Source organism: Vespula pensylvanica, chromosome 13, assembly GCF_014466175.1.
Source record: "Vespula pensylvanica isolate Volc-1 chromosome 13, ASM1446617v1, whole genome shotgun sequence".
Taxonomy (NCBI): Eukaryota; Metazoa; Arthropoda; class Insecta; order Hymenoptera; family Vespidae; genus Vespula; species Vespula pensylvanica.
In genome coordinates this window covers 2,340,279-2,361,943 of record NC_057697.1, presented here as the reverse complement: position 1 = coordinate 2,361,943, position 21,665 = coordinate 2,340,279, and the positions used below count along the sequence as shown (strand labels likewise).

At 29.1% G+C, this 21,665-nt stretch overlaps 2 protein-coding genes across 11 annotated transcripts in view; one reads left to right on the top strand and one right to left on the bottom strand.

Moving 5' to 3' along the window:
- The first annotated feature begins 411 nt into the window (after positions 1 to 411).
- LOC122633978 (caseinolytic peptidase B protein homolog) lies at positions 412 to 4,815 on the top strand. Its single transcript, XM_043822487.1, has 11 exons — positions 412 to 1,119; positions 1,210 to 1,262; positions 1,334 to 1,523; positions 1,609 to 1,859; positions 1,965 to 2,055; positions 2,132 to 2,339; positions 2,413 to 2,545; positions 2,623 to 2,835; positions 2,915 to 3,212; positions 3,285 to 3,478; positions 3,511 to 4,815. The coding sequence occupies exons 1-10, from the start codon at positions 765 to 767 to the stop codon at positions 3,428 to 3,430; spliced, it is 1,938 nt and encodes a 645-aa protein (XP_043678422.1). The 5' UTR covers positions 412 to 764; the 3' UTR covers positions 3,431 to 3,478; positions 3,511 to 4,815.
- Positions 4,816 to 6,476: 1,661 nt separating this feature from the next.
- Positions 6,477 to 21,665, bottom strand: part of LOC122633899 (synaptotagmin-5) — a 93,771-nt gene continuing 78,582 nt past the window's right edge. For all 10 annotated transcript variants that reach the window (XM_043822355.1, XM_043822354.1, XM_043822357.1 and 7 more), the window contains 8 exons: positions 13,290 to 13,350; positions 11,517 to 11,781; positions 9,360 to 9,593; positions 9,170 to 9,265; positions 8,466 to 8,739; positions 8,096 to 8,329; positions 7,468 to 7,635; positions 6,477 to 7,283 (listed from right to left, as the gene is read on the bottom strand). In XM_043822355.1, coding sequence (XP_043678290.1) covers positions 7,095 to 7,283; positions 7,468 to 7,635; positions 8,096 to 8,329; positions 8,466 to 8,739; positions 9,170 to 9,265; positions 9,360 to 9,593; positions 11,517 to 11,781; positions 13,290 to 13,350 — 1,521 coding nt within the window. In that variant the 3' untranslated portion in view covers positions 6,477 to 7,094. The remainder of the gene's footprint in view (positions 7,284 to 7,467; positions 7,636 to 8,095; positions 8,330 to 8,465; positions 8,740 to 9,169; positions 9,266 to 9,359; positions 9,594 to 11,516; positions 11,782 to 13,289; positions 13,351 to 21,665) is intronic.

Here is a 21,665-nt window from a genome sequence, read left to right as displayed (position 1 = left end):
TTATACATTTTTAAGGGAATACATTGCATAAATTCAAACAACTTTTAACGATACTCGATAATATATTAGAATCATAAGGATGATTTGAATAACCTTCATTTCTTTAAAGAAAATTTGAATTTTTCGTCACGCGTTGGCCAAATATGATTGGCTCGATTTACAAAATGGTTGGCGGTCAATTAATTTTCAAAATTATTATCATTCATACGTCCTTCGAATATTTCTTGATGACGTTATACATTTCTTATGAATATTTTTGTATTCTCATTTATTTCAATATTCAGGATGTAATTATTATTTTAAATAATTATTCGATTCTACGCACATGACTTAAATTCTTTGTTACTGAAGACCATGCAATTAGATCGATGAAATTTTTGTTGAATATTACGTGTAGAATTGATACTATCCTTCTTCTAAGATCAATATCTATTTAATATTTTAACGAGAAATTATTTATAATTTTTATAGTACATTACTTTCAATTACGTATTATATCTTTGAAAAACATACATGTTTTTTCTACATAATTGGCAATGTGTCTACTTAGAGTACGTTTACGTTTAATCGAAATAAATGATTTTTCTTAATTTTTTTAAAAAATATGGATATTAATTTTATCGGGATAACAAATCATGAAATTATAAACACGAGTTTATCAATCCTTTCAAGAGAATACCAGATATTAGTGAATGTTATAATGTATGTATGTTTTCCAAAAAGAGTCACGTGTGTAAAAACGTAAAAGAAATAGTTCTTCAAAAATGTCACGGTGGGGTAACTTGAAATTATATCTCACCATGAGAAGTCCTAAACATACGGAAATAATATTAAGTTATTTGAAGCTTGGAAAAGATGGTAGAATCAGGGATACATTCTGTCAGTATGGTAGAGGTTATGGACAGTTTTGTTATATCTTAGAAAAGCAGGCTTATCCATTATGTAAATTGATAGATACATTCTTTACAACATGTAGTCCGATAATTTTTAAATATATAAATGGTCCACTCAGAATAAGAAAGAATGATACCAATCAAAGCCGTTATAAAAATCTAGGATTGATATTAGGCGGTATTGGTCTTCTCACAGCTTTGTGTGATTCTCCAGATTATACTAGAGGTAAAATATTATATGATACTTAACTATAAGATGTGTCCTTTTTGATATCATTTCTTTTTCTAACATTTATATACAATTTATGTGATCTAGAAAAGCGTTTCTTTCGTGCAGCACAATACGGTAATATACCGGAACTTAAAAGAGTATGTAAATTAATTTTTGTATATGCATGTATTAAAGAAATAGAATTACTTCATTACATTTCATTATATAGGCATTGTCAGATGGTATTGATGTGAATGAGAGGCATCCACTGGGTTGGACCGCTTTACAGGCAGCAGCAATAAATGGAAAAGGCGATGCAGTTAAATTTTTGATAGAAAAAGGTGCTGACCTAAATGCAGGGGATAATTTTATTAATGTTTATAAAACTGCTATGCAAAAAGGTTTACATACAATAGAAGGTATTTTCAATAAAATTAATTGTTAGTATTTATGCTGCAAATTAATAAATAATTACATTTTTAATAATATCAAAATAATCTTTAGTACTTCAGAAAAGATCAGATGAATTCTTTGATGGATTAAACAGTAGAGCTTCATTTCATGGTTTCACAGCATTGCATTATGCTGTTCTAGCTAATTCTAAAAGTTGTGTAAAAGCATTACTAGATGCAGGAGCAGATCCTACTGTTGAAAATGATGCAGGACATCGACCAGTAGAATACACGAAAGAAGGAGAAATTAAAGATATGCTTATCAAATATGCATTAATGTTTGATGAAATTTTGAAAGAAAAAGTATATATATTTCTTAAAAAAATAAACAGAAATATTCTATTACTTGATTTTTTTTTTTTTGAAATTTTTTGGAATTTTGCTTATAATTTGAATGATTAACTTTAGGAAGCAGAAGAGCGGCGTAGATTTCCATTGGAACAACGTCTTAAACAGCACATTGTTGGACAGGAAGGACCAGTTTCTATTGTTGCATCTAGTAAGGAAACATAACTATTTAATTTATAGAATATATTTTTCTTTCGTATATATAAAATATGTATCATTCTATTAAGCTATTAGGAGAAAAGAAAATGGTTGGATAGATGAGGAACATCCATTGGTATTCTTATTTCTTGGTTCATCTGGAATTGGAAAAACTGAGTTAGCTAAACAATTAGCAGCATACATTCATAAAAATAAATCAGATGGCTTTATTCGCTTAGATATGTCCGAGTATCAAGAGAAACACGAAGTTGCTAAATTAATTGGTGCACCACCAGGGTATATTTATATTATTTTGTAATCCGTATATTTATTTTTCATATCTAATTTTTATCTTATATTTTTTGTTTAGATATGTAGGACATGAAAGTGGTGGCCAATTAACAAAGTTATTAAAAAAATGTCCTAATGCTGTTGTATTATTTGATGAAGTTGATAAAGCACATCCTGATGTCTTAACAGTACTATTACAACTATTTGACGAGGTATAGTTAATAAACGTTGCTAGTTATTTAATTAGATATTAAAAAATGATCTATAATTAATATTTATAATTCAATAGGGAAGATTAACCGACGGTAAAGGAAAAACGATTGAATGTAAGAACGCAATTTTTATAATGACATCAAATTTAGCAAGCGAAGAAATCGCAGAATATGCTATGCAGCTTCGCGAAGAAGCAAATCGTTTGTTATCGCAAAGACTCGATAAAAATTCGAACGAAGATCAAGAACCAGAACATATTGAGATATCTCGTAATTTTAAAGATCAAGTGGTACGAGATTAATTTGTTTTAATGTTAATACGATAATACTGCAATAATTTTATTTCTAATTAAATCAATATTCATGTAGGTGCGTCCGATATTGAAAGCATATTTTCGAAGAGACGAATTTTTAGGTAGAATAAATGAAATTGTTTACTTCTTACCATTCTCCAGAGCAGAATTATTAAAATTAGTAGCTCGAGAATTAGATGCATGGGCTGTACGTGCACGTGAAAGGCACATGATCGAATTAAAATGGGAGAGAGATGTGTTATCAGTTTTAGCCGATGGATATGATTCTCATTATGGTGCACGTTCGATTAAGTATGAAGTTGAAAGACGTGTAGTCAATCAATTAGCTGCTGCTCATGAACGAGGACAAATTGGTATATATTAATATTTTTATTCGCTAATTAATTAAGTTAATTAATTCTCATAATATATTTCTCGCGTTATAGCAAAGGGATGTTGTGTATTACTTAAAGCAAAATGGCATGAAAATGGAGCAAGTATATGTCTTTCCGTTCGTCCAAAAGGAGTAAAAGATTTTGTGGATATTGCTGAAACCGATAATTTAGTAAAAAATGTCAATTCTTTGATCTAAGTTAAAATTATTTCAGTTTATAATAGATAGACCATAAATAATGATACATTTGGTTTAATAATATGATAAAAACATAAGATTTTTTTCATAATACTGTAACTAGTCATTTAATTTCGAGCTAAGATAAAAATGTATATATATAATTTCAAAGATTTTTCTCTATAACGTTTCTCGTGCTTTTAATGCCATGACGTTTGCCACATATAGTACATATTTCATTAATTTAAGTAGAACATAATATATTATCAATTTTTTCTTTCTATACACACGGCTTTTTATAAATTAATTAGTATGATATATATGGGCTCGAGTATTATTTGAAGTGACGAGTTAGGATTTTTTGCTTAATATACATGATATCCAAGAAAACAAATTGATTGTTGCGTATATTATTATTATCATCACTTTAATAAAAAATAATTCTCTGTATTTCTTCTCTTTAAAAAGATTTCTTTTTTTTTTAATTTAGATATCTGCAAAAAAATGCACGAATACATCAACGATTTACCATGTAAATAATATATTCTTTATTCCGAATAAAATCACGATAAGGATACATTACAAGAAAAATATAGATTACACATTACATGTAAGATACATTACTGTACGTACCAAGATGATAGATATTATTCGTAAGAAATCCACAAAACCAGTTGTGGAGAACGTTTTTCTCTTTCTCCCCTCTGTTCTTTTTTTCAATCATTTTTATTTAATTTACGATTACAATATAGAAGAAGTTGAAACGTGATTCTTTTTTTTATGTTTATCATTTTTTTTATATTTGACAATCGATAGAATAAAAAGCAGTTCCATTTGATAGAATATTCTCGACATATACAATTAACATGCTGACGGTATTTCACTATACAGTGCAAGGCAAATTCAGGTCCGACCAACAGGGTGTCTATCGATTTATAAATTACTAACACTTTCTTCTATTTTTCTTTGCAAAATTCCTGTAAAGGATATCAAGTATAATATATTTATAAAGGAACAATACTTAATTATCGAAAGTGAAGTGAGATTCTTCTTTTTTTCTTTCTTTATAAGATTATTATTTTTTCTTTTTCACGTAAACGTGATCGTTTGTAAAAATGTGTGTATATATACGTAACATAAAATTATTAAAGAGTTTAGAGATAGAGAGTAGCTCGGTAGACACCCGGGATGATTGTTCATACGGCGGTAAACATATATATATCTCAAGTATATGTATATGCACGCATTTATGTGCGTGTATATATGTATATACGTGTAAATTTAATACAAACAGTATACCTCTCGCTGTATGTGTACGTAGAACAATAGAAATACTGTGTAAAGATAAGTTTAAGCGTACGATTCGGACCGATTATTTTTCGACAATAAAGCGTCTCTCCATTTTTTTTCTTTTCCTTTCATTTTTATTTTTCATTAAACCATTTCTTTTTTCTTTCTTTCATTTTTTTCCTCTTCGAAATTCCTTTGATTCTACAATTTTTGCTTGATATAATAGTTGTACTTATATGTATAATATATATATATATATATATATATATATATATACACATACATATATATATATATATACATGCACACACACACACACACATATATATTTATATGTTATATTCATTTTTATAATATGGATAATGATTATATAACTAATTTAATTCTTCTTCTTTTTCTTTTTTTTCATTTTCATCTTACTTTTCTCTTTTTTTCTATTATTTTATAATGATCTCGCGTCTGGGTTGCGTGATTTTTTTCAGTCAAACGATTAGAAGGATCACACTATAGGATCTAATCATTTTTCAATAAATGATGCTTTCTTTCTTGAATCTGTTTAAGTTATAATAATAATGTTCTTGATTTTTTTTCAGATTTGAAAATATCTTTCTTATGATATGACAGTTTGGTCAGAAAATTCATGCAACGAGATAAGACTGTATATATATATATATATATATATGTATGTATGTATATATATATATGCATAATCCTTCCAATGATTTTCTTTAAATCTTCCTTTTTTTTATTACACATCGTAATATCAATATGTTAAATTAATAAATTTTTTGTTTTTTATCTTTTTTTTTTATTTTTTTTGTTGAGATGGTATCTATAGATCATCTTCCTTTAAATATTCCGACGACATGAATATGAATTAGTTTCGTGCTACACATTACAGTTTATGCATTTTTTTGTTGCTTTGCTTCGGTAATTATACGATTATTAACAATAACGACTTCCGATATATATATATATATTATATATATTATATATTAATTTTATATATAATATAATAATATTATAGCGAACAGTTAATAGTTTAATAGTTTATAATTTAATAATATAATAATAATAATAATAATAATAATAATAATAATAATAATAATAATAATAATATAATATAATAATAAATACATTTACACGAGAGACATATATTTTTTTAGGCCTTCGAATTCGATAGCAAGTCGTGTCTTTTCTGTGCGTCTAAATTTTTTGTTGTAATTCCTTTTTTTTAATTTTTTTATTATGTTTTTTCCGTAATTTCTTTCTTTTTTCTTTTTGTTATTTTATCAATATTCTTTGGAGGCCACACTTTTTGCACATTTAAAAGGGCTTAGGCCTAATTAAGTCGGTTCAAGTCAACTCTAGTTATGTTTATTTTTTTATTTCTTTTTTTATTCATTTATTTATTTATTTTGAATTAAATACACATGCGATGAAAAGTAATATCGGACTTTCTTGTCGGACGTTTTATTAGAAATACTAAACGTTTTATTGAAATGTGTTTTGTCTTAAAACTTTAGTTTGTACGATTTACTTACGTTCGTAGTAAAATGGTACATGATTTTTTCTTTTTCTCTTTTTTTCTTTTACGAAGATATTTTCATAACGTAATAATATATATATATATTTTTTAATATGTAATTGAAACATATTAATAACAAATCGGAACTTCAATCTAAAATGAATTGTAGCAGATAATTTTAATTACTCAAGTATGTTCTCGTTCGGAAGGCATATTTAAATAAGATTAAAAATCTCAATTTTCATAAATTCACAATGTTATGATATATCACATATTCAATAAAATATATAATATTATATAATATATAGTAAAATAGAACGTAACATAAACATGATAATGACGTAATGCAGAAAGATAAGGATTTTCAGTAACATTAATTTCGAATCCTTTGCTTTTCTTACTTTTTTTTTTCTTTCTTCTTCTTTTTCCAATTTTACATGTATAATAACACTACTTAGTTTTTATGTTTTATATCGTTATTCAACGATATTCCCTAAGGCTATCACAAAAGTGAGCAAGGGATTATCTAGATTAGAGTACGAGTATGAAGAAGAGGAGATATATATTTTCCTTTGCTGATCCAATTATTGATTATGATATCTCATAGATTGGTATCGAACCTTGCTAGTATGATAAAACACATTCATTTCATTTACCAATATCAGATCTTGATCAACTAATCGTTTAAATGATTTCTGAAGTTAATACGAAATTAGTTGATTAGATTTCTTCTCATTTTTTTTTTTCATTCTTTCTTCTTTTAAGGATATTGAATCCTATCTCTTTCGATTTTTCTATAAGATATTTGCCTCGTTAGAAATTCTTCGATAAATATCGAATGATGACATTTAAGTCTAATAAATAAAATTAATGAAGAGTATGCCACATGGCAATAGCCTTTCTTGGCGACTGAGTCATATGATGCCAATGTTCTCGACTCTGATTGCTACTACTTTCTGAACCTGATCCTGTTGATACTGTAGCTGGCCCAACTATACAAGAGCCAACTATAGCATTTCCACCGATGAGTTCGCTGCTGGAATCTAAGACGCATACCTTTAATGAAAAGAAAATTAAAATTGTTATAATTGAAATTAAGGGAGAAACGCATGTCTCTTGTAGCTTTAATCGAATATTCTGTAATTTTCTTGAAATGATATTACTTTATTTTTCTCTTTCTTTTTTCTTTTATTTTTGAATTAATACCATTAGTAAATTAAAAAAAATTAATATTACATACCTCGATCGCGGATGTTGCGAGAGAACTTGCAGGAACGTTGAAGGACATAGCTTCGTTCCAGACAGGACTCGTCGTTGCCTTTCTCACAGCAGTTTTCTTTTTCTTCTTTACTCTTTTATCGCCACAGAGTAGACTGACCTTTACGAAAGGATCCAATGTCTCTTTTTCCTAAATATAATTTTTTTCTTTTCAATTTCAAATGTCAAAGTATTATCAGAAAGAAGATATTAGAAACAGGATGAAAATAAATGTATCTTGAAAACGAAACATAGATTTTTTTTTAATAATTATTTATATAATAAATAATTATAATTATTCCATCTCCAGAGAGTGTTGATAATGTTAATGACAAATGTTATTTATAAGTAATTTTTTCTTGTCCCTCACAGTATGCAACACCATTATACATAATTGTAAATATCGGTTGCATATTCTACGGGATAAAAAAAGTTGCTTACTGATAGATGGCGCTTGCAAGCTACATTATCTGCGATGTCTGAAGTGTTGCCTATATTCAGGCATTTCTTCATCATTTTTTTTTTTTCCAATTACTTATACTAATTAATTTTCTTTATGAACGCGATTGAACTAGTCAGGCTTTGAGAAAATGATTTTATAAAAACATTACCTGCGATGGGAATAAATTTCTTGCTTTGAGTATGACCACAGTGAGTCTTTCAGCACTGGGTAAATAAGAAAGCGAAAGAAGGACTTCTTGAATTTCTTCAGGTGGTTTTTTCTCACGTTCAATTTCGCCCCAAACTTCGATGGAAGATGAAGTGGAAGGTAATTCTAAACTGTCCATCGCGACCCTAACCGATCCTACAATGTCGTTTCTTGAGAAACGATCGTAATCGAATACCTATAATTTAACAAGAAAATGTGTCGATCTTTTAATTATATTTCGATTAAATATGTGTATAATATAAAAATATTAGATACATTTGAGATTACATTGAGAGATTATAAATTAGATAGAAAATAAGAAAGCTGATGACCTGTAGAACCAATGTCTTATCCTGTAATTCTTCATAGCTGACTGGAAACTTGAAGTGTTGATCGAAAAAAGGATTAGGATCGTTTCTATGAATCGGCGTTTGCCTCTTGCGTGCATCGACTTCAGGACTGAGTGTTAGTTTCACATAAGGATCATTGAAACCACCTTGATCGCTGCCAGCTAGATCATGTGCTTCGATTAGATGAACGTGGAGATCGGATCGATCGAAATCATACTTCAAACGTAGATGCAATCGGCCGAGGCTTTTACCGGTTCTACAAAGAAAAAAAAGAGAGATTTTTCTCATATATATATTTTTTATTTTACAGAAAGGGCTTGTTTTTTATGTATTTATCTATTTTTTATTTTTACGTAATTCTCTTGTACCGATATATCTCAAAAGATTATCTATACGTATTCGTCAGATATTAAATAATAATCAGCTTCTACAGCAGCAGTTAAACTGTATGCTTTAACGCGTACGCCATTTAATCGGTGATTTGATCTCCACACTGTTTGAATATCGCTTAAATAAATTGACCATTTCCTGATGATCCAATTACTCTCTATATCATAGGAACAAACGTGTATACTCTTTCTCTCTCTCATAGGAATTATTTATCGTAGTAAACCATTACGTGTGTATGCATGATATATGTGTGTATGCACGTGTTAATGTTATTATTTTTATTTTAATTGTCTTACCTTCGAGCGCTTAAAAATACTGGACCATCTCTTCTTTGATAAAGATCTGGTTGAAGCGAACCTAAAGGTGATGCTGGAGGTGCTGGACCACCATCGCTATTGTAATTAAAATTATTAATTATTTTTTGATTCATTTTTTAATTTCACATTAAATTGAAGACATTTCCGATGTTTATTATTTTTAGCTGACCTAATAGAAGCACGTGGGGGAGGAATGAGAAGTGGTGAAAGACAACGACTAGCTCTTGGCGTTCCCTGGATACCACTAATCGAAGGACATCCGCAAGATGAACTAACGCCTGTTGCTAATGACGATAGAGAACTTTGAGAGGGTGAAGCATTTCCGCTGTGTAGACTTCCGGAATAACTCGCTGGACTTCCACATCTTGCATCCAGTGATGCTGTTCTTGCTGGTGATGGTGATCTATTGGAAAAGCAAATTATTTGTTTAGAACAATTGTTAAAAAGAGAAATAAGAAAAAAAAAAAAAAAGAAAAGAATCGTAATTTTTTTTCAGATTGATTTCCTCAGATTCATTTGAGAATATTTAAAGTAAATATTATATATTATAAAATTAAAAAAACATAAATATACGTATGATTTAAAAAATTATGTACAAATAAAAAAGAAAACAATAATTTCTTTCGCTAAAATTTTCTCAGGTCAATATTTGTAAAATTTAAAGCAACATTTGTCCCTGGAAATTTGACAAAAAAATGTTATACCTTTCATTCCTATAGACTCTATTCTTTGAACTTCACGAACAAAAGGATCACAAAAGCATTGTTCGTAATCGAGTTTCAAAAGTTAGCAAATATTTTGCATATAACAAATATGCCCCAAAGGTAATAACTTATTATTTATATTTTATATACTTCTTTTTTTTTCTTACTTTATAATATTTTCACCGCAATAAAAGTTTTCTCGATAAAAGCAGAAAATAACTTAAAGGATTAGTCTACTTTCGTTTTTTAAGTTTTTTGTAGTTAAGTTAAATAAGTTTAATAAACAAGAATGTTTTTAAGAAAAACAGAGGAGTTACTTAAGTCTTAATATAAAGAGTGGACGGTATAAAAGTTTCTGGATGATTTTAAAAATCGATTGTTTTTTAAAAACTTTTAAATTACCTTGGAAAAGAGTAAACATTTTAAAAAATCGCGTAGGATTTTTTGGTCCATTCTGTATAACGAATGAATATTCATTTCACAAGTGTTTACTTGTATATGTATACATAAATACATAGATTATATACATAAATACATATGTATATATATATATATATATATATATATATATATATGTAAAAGTAGAATGGGGTTAGCACAGTTTTACGTTATCTGAAATTGGATCGGCCAATCATCATTCTTATCCAGTATCGCCATCAAAAAGTTTAATGCCAGCTGGAGTAGCTATTTCCCTGTTCGGTCGTTCGTGTTTAACAGCAAGTCCTAGCCTAATAGACACACCCACGCGACTCATTATATCTTACCGGACATCTAATGCACCAACCGAGATTGAATATCTACCGTCCATCAGTGATATTAAACGACCTCCAAGGAGAAGAATGAAGAGGCACTTCGTCTAAGTTCCACTTCGAATTCCGATACAATCTATTTAAATCGTTTCGCATAATCGTATATTCTTATTATAACACCTTAACCAAATCAAATATAATTAATTACTTTCTAATTGAATATTTCTAATCTCAATTTCTTCAATTATTCTATAAGATGGGCCATTTATAAAACTTGTCAACTATTTATTCGATTTTTCTTTTTTTTATTAGATCGAGCAAGACATGTAACGATGGATTATAGAAATAATTATATTGTTTTTATTTTTATTAATTGATAAAAGTAAATAAAAATTTTTTTGACAAAATTTAAATTTAATAATCAATATGCCCAATGATATAGGCAATCCTCCAGACATTGTCGATAATGTTGCTTGTGAACGCCATCTATCAGTAAGAAAATTTTGTCAACCCCACGGAGAATGCAACACTGTAATACATAACTGACCGCACTGGTTGCATATTCAATATTTTTTGGTTTCAATATTGACATTGATAAATAAATACATTAATTAACAAAATGAATTAATATATTTTTTATAGAAAATACTTAATAATAAAGCTTTACTTATTGATCGTTATCGTTTGCAGATTGTAAAATTACAATTTTAAGAACTTTTTTGGGCCCACTCTTTATTATATCTAAAAGTGTATTAAAACAAAATCTATGAAAGAAAAATTGATTATATTTCTAGAACGAGCTTTTAAAAGAATGTCAAATAAAAATTTATTTCAATAGTTTGATTAAAAATAGAAGGAATTTAATGAATCAACCTCGAACTTCTGCTCGGTGGATAAGATGAAGCAGCATGTAAAGGATCATGATGATGGTGATGATGATGGTGGTGATGTTGTTGATGATGACGTCCATCGGGTCCAAATGCTCTGATTTGAGGCGAAGAACCACGATGAGCAGAAGGACCTGAGGCACCTTCTTGAGAACTTTGCGAGCTGACGGATGAATTTCTTCCAAGGGCTCGTCCACTTGCACTTCCCCCACCACCACACGGATAACTACGACTTTGATGGGGTAAACCACCTAAAAAATAATTATTCGTAATCTTACATTAAAAATTTTATCGATTTAATCATGCTCGATATAAAAGATTGAAAAATATATGATTAGAAATTTTTATTAGAAAAAGAAGAAAAAAGAAATATTATGTTCTGATTAATAGAATGATTTACAGTGAATTCATATAAATATAAATAGAAAATTTTTATAAATTTGCGGCTTATTTTTTGTTCATTCTTTTTTTTTAATTGCTATTACTTTTACTATTTGATTCATTAATAAGGATTTTTTCCCTATATTTTTTATCTCATTCTTATGATTATTATGTTTTATCGATTTTCATCCCTTTCCTTGGTACAGACCGACACCATAAATCGTTCGATTTCTTTTATTTTTATTTCTTTGTTTCTTTTTATTTTATAACATTTTCGTGAATCCCAGTCGTTAGAGATTTAACACGCAAATGCGAACACGAATCACAAATTTTATCGTGGAAAAGTTAAAAAGTATAAGTCGTTCTTTCAATATTTAATGGCATCAAATAAATGGAATATTATACATGCATATATATATATATATATATATATATATATATATTAATGAAATATATTCGTAAATGTATAAAATACATTTTATAAAAATTTACTGATAAACTAGAAGGATTCAAACGAAATTTACACTCATTTATTTCCATCGATCCGTGCGTATTCATTTTATTTATATTTTCTTTCTATAAATACAAAATTAAAAATTTTTAATAATATATATTTTTATAATCGACTTATATATATATATAATATGTATATATAAATTTTTTTTTCCATAAAAAAAATTTCAGAATGTCACAGGTCAGGGAAGAAAATACGTTTGATAAAGAATTCACACATACAAATGCATATTTTTTACGTCGTTACTTTCCTTAGAATCGACCCACCCCTTTTACCGTGCATAAAAATCGCCTGCAACGTAGTCGGCACTTTTTATAACTGGGATATGAAACATAACGCTCGTAAACAGTGCCGAGTGGCGCACCGTATGCTCGTAAAAATCTAAATATGAGAGATAATCGAGAGAGCGTAAAACTTCGGGAACATAGTTATCGCGTGGGTAGGACAAAAAGAGAGGGAGAGTGAGAGAGAAAGAGAGAGGAAGAGAGAGAGAGAGAGAGAGAGAGAGAGAGAGAGAGAGAGAGAGAAATAAATAAATTAAAAAAAAGGAAAAAAACAAGAAAACGAAAAAATAAAAACAAATATCTTTCTTTGCACTCGATCAAAGTTAGTTAATGTGAAAAATTTGTGTAATAAAAATTAATTCTTAAAAGTAATCAGGAAGATGATAGTAAAAGTTTAATGTAATATTTGATATTATTTACAAATTTTTTATTCGAAATGATTATAGTAAAATTCGAATGAAATTATAATTTTACTTGTAAAATTAGAAAATATGAAGAGAATATGTATTACGGAGGCGTTTCATGAAATTAAAAAAAATTTATTTTTATTTAAATATTAGTTAAAAATAAAAATATATACCTGATTCAACCATTATCGGTGAGGGTTGTATAGTGTGTTGTTCCTTGGCGATGTTGAATTCCTAAAAATATAAAAAAGAAGAAAATTCTTTGTTAATAAAGCCAAAGATAAAGACAGAAAGAGACGATCAAAGAGATAAAGGGGATTATAATTTTCCAAATCAATTAATATCTAAAATTATCACCCCTCAGCAAATTGAAACATATCTTTCTTTCTCTCTCTCTCTCTCTCTTTTACCAATGATTTTCTTTATCAAAGAAGGAATGAATTAACGTATGACTGAGCTTGTTCGTTAATTGGTCAAAGCTGGAAATTGAATATCATTTCATTGCGTTCGAGAGTTTGAAGGTATTATCCTTGCATGATTTGTTACTAAAATTAATAAACAATAGAGAGAGAGAAAGAGAAAGAGAAAGAGAGAGAGAGAGAGAGAGAGAGAGAGAGAGAGAGAGAGAGAGAGAGAGAGAGAGAGAGAGAGAGATTTTCTATATGTTTCTTTTAAAGCTGAAGTACATATTCCATATCAGAAAATTTTATTAAGTTTTCATTGATTTTCAACATACATAATTATCTATCTATATGTATATATATATATATATATATATATATATATATATATATAACTGTATCAAATTATTTTTAAATTACTAAAATGAAAGAAATTACAAAGAAGAGACTTAATCCTGAAAAATGTTGTCTTATCTTTTCTCTATTTAATTTCTTCCTCTACTTCTTCTTACTCTTCGAAACACTTACGACGTCTGCAACGAATTACCAGCACTATACTTCGGAACCCTTATAACTCACCCTTATGACCAATAATTTCCAACTAGTTGCGAGATAATCGTGGTAATTAAAGCGAATCGAACAAATTATCGGAGAGTCAGTATTTCGTAAAGAAAAAAAGAAAGATATAAGAAAACAAAATACGAATACACGAAAATAACTTCGAATTGGTTGAATTAATTCTTTCGAGAATGTGCAAATAATGTTTAAAAACAAGTGGAAAAAAAGACAGGAGAAAAAGAAAAAAACCAAAAAGCAAATTTTTGATTTTGCCGAAGTGAATCGATTATTATCTTTATCACGTGTCGAAAAGAACCGAAGAAACGCGTACTCTTGACCCAGTTACAGACGATCTTTTATCACACTTGGGAATCGTCATTATGTATTTTTATCCCCATCCCCCTATTACTACTACCCCCTACTCCCTTCATCGCCGAAGAAGTCGTTTAATCCTCATGGGAACGCTCGGGAAGACTCGTTATACAATTTTTTTTCTTCTTTTCCCTTTCTTTTTTTTTTTATCTGATGATATATACACTTTCTCAACCCCCTTTTATATTTTTTTTTCCTTTTTTACTATCTTTCCCGTATAATAAATCTCTCGATAGGAGATACCTTCTTTTTGAATCTTTTCCACTTTATTTCTACCTACGCATTTTGTAAAAAAATCGTAATAATAATAATAAAAATAATAATAATAATAATAATAATAATAATAATAACAACAACAATAATAATACTAATAATAATAATAATAAATTTTTAATTTTTTTCGAAAGCATCTAAATGTGAAAAAATAATCTTGACCACTTGAAATTTGAAATTGAAATATTATTTCCATATATATATATATTTTTTTTCTTAGTATTTCAACATTGTTCCGATTTCATCAAAGAATCATTCATATCAATTAATGCACATAGCTTTTCACGTTAAGAAAAATTTCCAAAGATCTATTATTGTTATATACTTGTGGTTCTGATCACGTGACGTTTTTTATTCATTTTTTTAAATTCCGATCTACCTTCCTTTCCATCTTTCCTTCTTTTCTTTCTTTCTTTTTTTCTTATTTTTTCTTCGACTTTCTTTATATTAACTTTACTCCGTTTTATGCCGATAAAAACGTCTACAGTATCTTTACGCTCAGATAATAAATCTTCGTTATCGCGTGTTTAAAGAGAGGAAGACATATAAGGGGTGAAGAAAATTCGTGTTCAGCTTGGACTGACTATAAAACGTGTCTTTACTACTGCCTCACACCATATCTCGGCATTGTACTACTCAATCTCGGATCAAACTTCTTCCTGAAATTATGCATTTAATAATTTTTTATTAATATTTTAAATGATTATTATATCGCATAATTATTTTATTATAATTATCAGATCAAATGACAATCTTGTTTATACGTAAATAATTTTTTGTAGAAATATTTAAAAAAGGATCGATAAACTCGTCTTTGCTTTTTTGTTTTGTCTTTGTTCTTTTTTTTTGTTTTCATTACATTAAATTGTTTATTTGAAGTATCGTTACTTCATTCGATTTTTCTTCCTTTCTTCGATACCGTTAAACCTGATCATAAATATAAGTTCACTTTAGTCCTCTCTCTCGAGGGATCAAGTAGATAGTAAGCGCTATGACAGGAAAAATCTGAACACGAATTTGAGTTTCGACATTCTGGCAAACGTCGAATAGTAAGGGTAAAGTTGGAAGGTAGAGGGGCGAGGTCGCTGGAAGCTGCTTTTCACGGGTCGATACTCTGAGCAACCGGAGCAGGTCCTGTGGTTACGCCCTCCGAACTCAAATATCAAATTTTTTGTGCGCCTTCCTTTTACTTTCTCTTTATGTTTTCGTCATTTTTTATCATCTTCAAAGATTTCGTCATCAATCGATCGTAAATCCTAACTTCAACAAGTATTAACTCATTATCGTTAAATTGAGAAAAAAAAAAAGAAAGAAAAAGAATATGAAAAAAAGGAAAAGAAAAAAGAAATAACTAGAAAATATTGATCGGAGGAATAGAATTTTGAAGCAACGACATTAGCATAATTTTCTAATCTATGCCAGATAAAAATAGTTTGGAAACATTGAAATATAAAGTAATTAAAATTACGTAAGAAAGAAAGAGATAGAGAAAGAATGGTGTTAAATTGCGAAAAATATGTTCGTGAGATAGCGAGGCTTATCGTGTCACGTAGAACATTAATAATGTACTTTACGATCGTCAGAATAAAGAATTATATACGAAGATAGATATCTATATATCTACACACACACACACACACAGAGACAGACGTATAGCGTTCACATATTCTTCGTGGCAAATACAATGAAAAAGGATTCCTCACTCGATCTATCTTCCATTCATAGCACAATGGTTGCAAAGCCACGAAGTGTGATACTATCCTTGTGAAACCACACGAGTGTTTTTGCAACGAAGTTTGTATCATTGGGAAAGTAGAGGGATGCTGTGGGATGCAAACAAATCGTTTTCCATGAGAAGATTGTCTGGAGAGAGAAAGAAAGAGAGAAAGAGAACAAGAGATAGATAGATGGATAGATAGAAAAGTAATAGGGGATGGAGGGTTGAATTTTATCGAGACTCCATTTATAAAACTTTTTAACTTTTCATTTGACTTTTTTCTTTCACATTCGATCAAACAAGCTTTATAATGATAGACTGTAAAAATAATTATCTTTTCTCTCTCTCTTTATTAATTGGTAAAAAAGTAAGTATATAATTCTTTTATGAAAATTTAATAATTAATGTGCCTGATAATAGGCAATTCTCCAGGCATCGTCGATAATGTTGCTTGCGAGCGCCATCTATCAGTAAGCAACATTTTTTTCTCTCAGAGTACATATGCAACACCATCATGCACACCTGCAGACATCGGTTGCATACTCTATGGGATGAAAAAAAAGTTGCTTACTGATAGATGGCGCTCACGAGCAACATTATCGACGACGTCTGAAGGGTTGCATATATCCAGGCTTCATTATTAACATTAACGAATAAATAAAATTATGAAACGAATGAATCGATGCATTTTTCCTACGAAAATTAATTAGTAATAAATTGTTTAATGAAGGTTGTTACTTAGAAATGAAAATTCTCGTTTTATTTTTTACTTAAAGTAATAATAATAATAACAATTATTATTATTATTATTAAAAAAATTGATAAAGAAGAAAAAGAATAAATGTATCATAAAGAATTAAATTTCCATAGCTATACTGAATGTTCTTAGTCTGCACTAGTGATCCCTTACGGCGAACGAAGCGACATAAATAAAGGAATGATCCTATTTACAGTTTCTCGTCCACCTTGTTTACGTCTTTCGCTGCGTACTACCCGAAGAAGTTTCTCCAGAGAATTGTAGGTTACTGTTTTTTCCAGACAAACAATTCCATTTTTCTCTCTTTGACTTTCGTCGTGTTCTGTACGTAGACTGCCGGTCTCGTATAGAGTTCTATACTGGAAAACAGATAACGTCCTCATTCTGTTAAGAAGAACGATGGTTGTGACGTTAATTTGAATTAATTTCATTTTGAAATGACACAATTTTCTTTCTTCTGTCCTTTTCTTATCTTTTTCTTTTTAAATTTATTACAGAATTTACGGCTTTTATCGATCATGAAATATACGTATGCATTTTACGCTTGAGTTATTATATTTATTTTACTTTTCTAACAATAATTACGTTTTTCATTTGTTAACAAAATTTTATCTTTACCATTATATCTGTTCTTATTTTTTTGTAGATCTCTTGATTTCGTTAAAATATCAAGAAAGGTAACGAATTAAATTATAATAAAATTTTTATTAAAACATTCCTGCTAGTGAAGCAACCGTTTTGGAAAATTCGATGTATTTGAATCGGTACGATTTATAATTCACTAATCAAAAATTTCCCTTGTTCGATATCATCTCGCTATACACGATATATACTTATCTTTTCTCTCTCTCTCTCTCTCTTTTCCCCTTTCTCTTCATCTCTCTTGAGTTCGCTTTAACTCTCGTATTCAATAGCACAACGTTTAATAATTCCATCGTTCTATACAAGTTCTATGCAGTTTGACGTCTAATATTACAATACAACGAAGTTCGTTGTCGATAGGGAGCTGAGCTTCATACGTGATTTGTTATCTATTTATTGTCCCGTTCGATATTTCTCGTCTGTCTCATACATATAGACATACAATCTCATACATATAAACATATATTATGGACATGTAATGCATCCAAACGACACGTTTATTGACAATCATATATTGGACACTTTTAATAATTTTTTACCAAAGTTTGCATAAAATTATATTTAAACCTATATATATATATATATATATATATATATATAGATAGATAGATAAATATATATAATGATATCCTACGAACGTCTCCGTTTTCTTACATGAGAAAGCATCGTTTTGTGGATCGAATAACGCAAAGGTAGAGTCAGGCATTAAGCGTACGAGCAAATCTGGTTACATCAATTTCCCTTTGGTAGACACGCGATGAGACCTACCTCAGAATTGTTCTTGAGAAACCAGGTACTACTACTTAATGCACAATAGATACGTCTGGGTATAAATGAAAGGACGAGACAAAGACAAAAAAAGAAAAAAAAAATAGTAAAATCAGATAGAATAGATAAATAAGAGAATACAAAAACAAGCCAGCGAAAGATTAATTATCACTAATTAATAAATTTGTTGAAAGTGATAATAGTAGATAAATAATGAAGATAAAGGAAATATAATATTGTATGGTATAAAGTTTGATAAATATAATTGTAAATAATCTAATAATGAAAATTTTAATATTACGATGAAAATACAAATGTTACCACCTAACAAACAAGAATAAATAAACAAATAAATAAATAAATAAGAAAAAAGGACTCCATATGACGACAAAAAATTAAAAAAAGAGAAAAAAAAGGAGTATATCTGTTTTCATCGCACATATTTAATTTGTTAATTGTCTTGGAAAATTACACTCATTATGAAGAGATAATAATTTTTTGTGTTATGACAAGTTATGTGAAAAAATAGATAACCTTTCGCGAGTTACATTAAAGTCTTAGTTAGACAATTCTTACTTAGACAAATATTCCCTCTCTTTTAAATGCAACTACCCTATAGACACACCTACACTATAAACAAGATAGGACACGACGCATAAACGATACGTAAACGACAAGATAAGGCAATTTATGTTTTTGTTTTCTCTCTGGTATTTTTTTTTTTATTTCATTGTTGTTTCAGAATATTCTAAAATGTTAAAAGTTACGTTATACCGCACGGTGAACTTATCGGTAAAGTTCACCGAAAAGAGAGAACGAAAAATTTTTTCTATGACACAAACTCTTGAAAAGGTGAAAATTTAAGCACCCTCCATTTACTTTTTCGTGCGCCGTTAAGTATGATTTTATAATCTCACAGCTAATGTAATTCTAATTATAAAGAAAAGGGAGGAGAGAATTTTAATCAGGGAGAAGGAAGGAAAGAAAGGGACGCATACACTTATATTAGATATGAAAAAAGAAAATTCGCCAATGGGGAAAAGTCAAGATATACCTTTTTTTTTCGCCCCCTTTTATTTGAGAGAGAGAGAGAGAGAGAGAGAGAGAGAGAGAGAGAGAGAGAGAGAGAGAGAGAGAGAGCTTGCCATTAAACATTTTTTTCTTAAAAAACTTTTCTCATACATTCGTAAGTAGCTTGTTCGATGTCGTGTGTCCATATTTGAACACTATAGATTGCACTGAGTTTAAATTTTTTGATCGAGCTCGTATCAAGTTATTTTTTTTCCTACACGTGCAAGATAAGTCAAAAGTACCTAAACTGTTATAGTTTTACAATCTGATTAAAAAAAAAAAAAAAAAAAAAAGAAAAACTAGCCTAAAAAGAAGGAATAATTAATTTTTAAAATTGTCCTTTAACACATAATAATCATAATAATAATAATAATAATAATATACTAATAAATATATTATTAATAAAATTTTTGTTTTAGGCTGTTCTAAAAAATATTACACGTTTTCAATATATTTCTATTTATATATGTATATATTTTTTTTCTAATCATTTTTACTATTAATTAGTAAGAATTAAGTGATAAGTGGTAGCTTTGTAACGTCGGTACTTTGCGAGACAAGCGTGTAACCACAGCAGAGACGAGCCGTTTATTAAACCTAATTTAGTCCACGGCACGATCGTGAATCTAATTATAATGACGGCGATGGGAAAGGGCTAAGAAAATTAACGCGATGGAATCTAAAGAGACGAACAGACTTGGTCTCTCTCTCTCTCTCTCTGTGTACGTATATGTGTGTGTTAGAGTTCTTATGATCGTAATATAATACGATGCTCGTATTTTCATTCCATTTTAACTGTCACGTCCGTTATTCTGAAATACGTAAACTTTAAAGTTGATAATAACAACATTAATAATAATGATAATAACAACAACAACTTTTAATGCAGATTGTTTTAAAAAACTTGAAAAGTAAAGAGTGTCATTTTAAAAATTGTGTAAATTATTGATCGAATGATAACGAAAAATTTTTTTATCATCCCATTGCGATGCCTTTGTACGGAATTTTATTTGAAGTTAAGATGTTCGATAGGAAAGTTTTTGAGATATATCCTCTACAAATTCTATTCGTAGCAGCTAGCTAGCTATCTATCTATCTTCGTTTTGTTTAGAAGTTTTCCTAGTGATCCTCGTTCGTACACACATACACACGTATAATATGCGAATGTGAAGCTATTATAAACGTTCCGTCGTCGGATGGTCGTGTCTCTGTCAGCTCTTCAATACCAATTAACCACTCATTCGTTCGGAATCGTCAAGTAGAAAGCATCGATCCGGAATGCGAAGTACGTCCTTCCGAGTCTACCCAAGCATATGCTACGACTACTACTACTACTACTACTATTACTACTACTAGTACAACTAATACTTATTACTTCCATGTACTTTCTAATTAATTCCAGTTAAACGACTATTATTTTATTTTCCGAGTAGTAAACCTTTTATTATTTCACTTCATTTTATTTTATTATTTATTTTTTAATCATGTTTAGAAATATAATTTAATTGAATGATATTCTACGAACTATGATAAATTTATTAATTGAGATTAATTATTTTATATGAATTATTCGATATATATGTATGTATATAGAGAATTTTTAATAATTTCTTTTCTAGTAATAAGAAATTGATTATACAAATATGAACCCCACCCGGTATATTTTCGATGATATAAATTTATATCATCTTTCTCGAGTTCTCTAGAAAATTGCCTAGGAAAATGAATGAGATCATTTTACAGTCTCGAGTATCTCCTTTCTCTCTCTCTCTCCCTCTCTCTCTCTCTCTCTCTCTCTCTCTCTCTCTCTGTCAAATGGCAATCGTAGAAAGCCTACCCATGAATCAACTTAATTTCGATTCAATTAATTATCGCAATGACGTAATCGAGGATCGATTGAAATCCTATATGTTCTTCGTAGAACTATCTGAAAGGAGAGACGAAGGATCGATAGTTTAACTTCGATAAAATTATTACAGTAAGTTTCAAA

Excerpts from the sequence above, each read along its gene's own strand:
- LOC122633978 (XM_043822487.1), top strand. The coding sequence starts at position 765 with ATGTCACGGTGGGGTAACTTGAAATTATATCTCACCATGAGAAGTCCT. Across the intron at positions 1,860-1,964 it reads ATGAAATTTTGAAAGAAAAA|GAAGCAGAAGAGCGGCGTAG; the intron begins GTATATATATTT and ends GATTAACTTTAG. Across the intron at positions 2,546-2,622 it reads TATTACAACTATTTGACGAG|GGAAGATTAACCGACGGTAA; the intron begins GTATAGTTAATA and ends ATAATTCAATAG.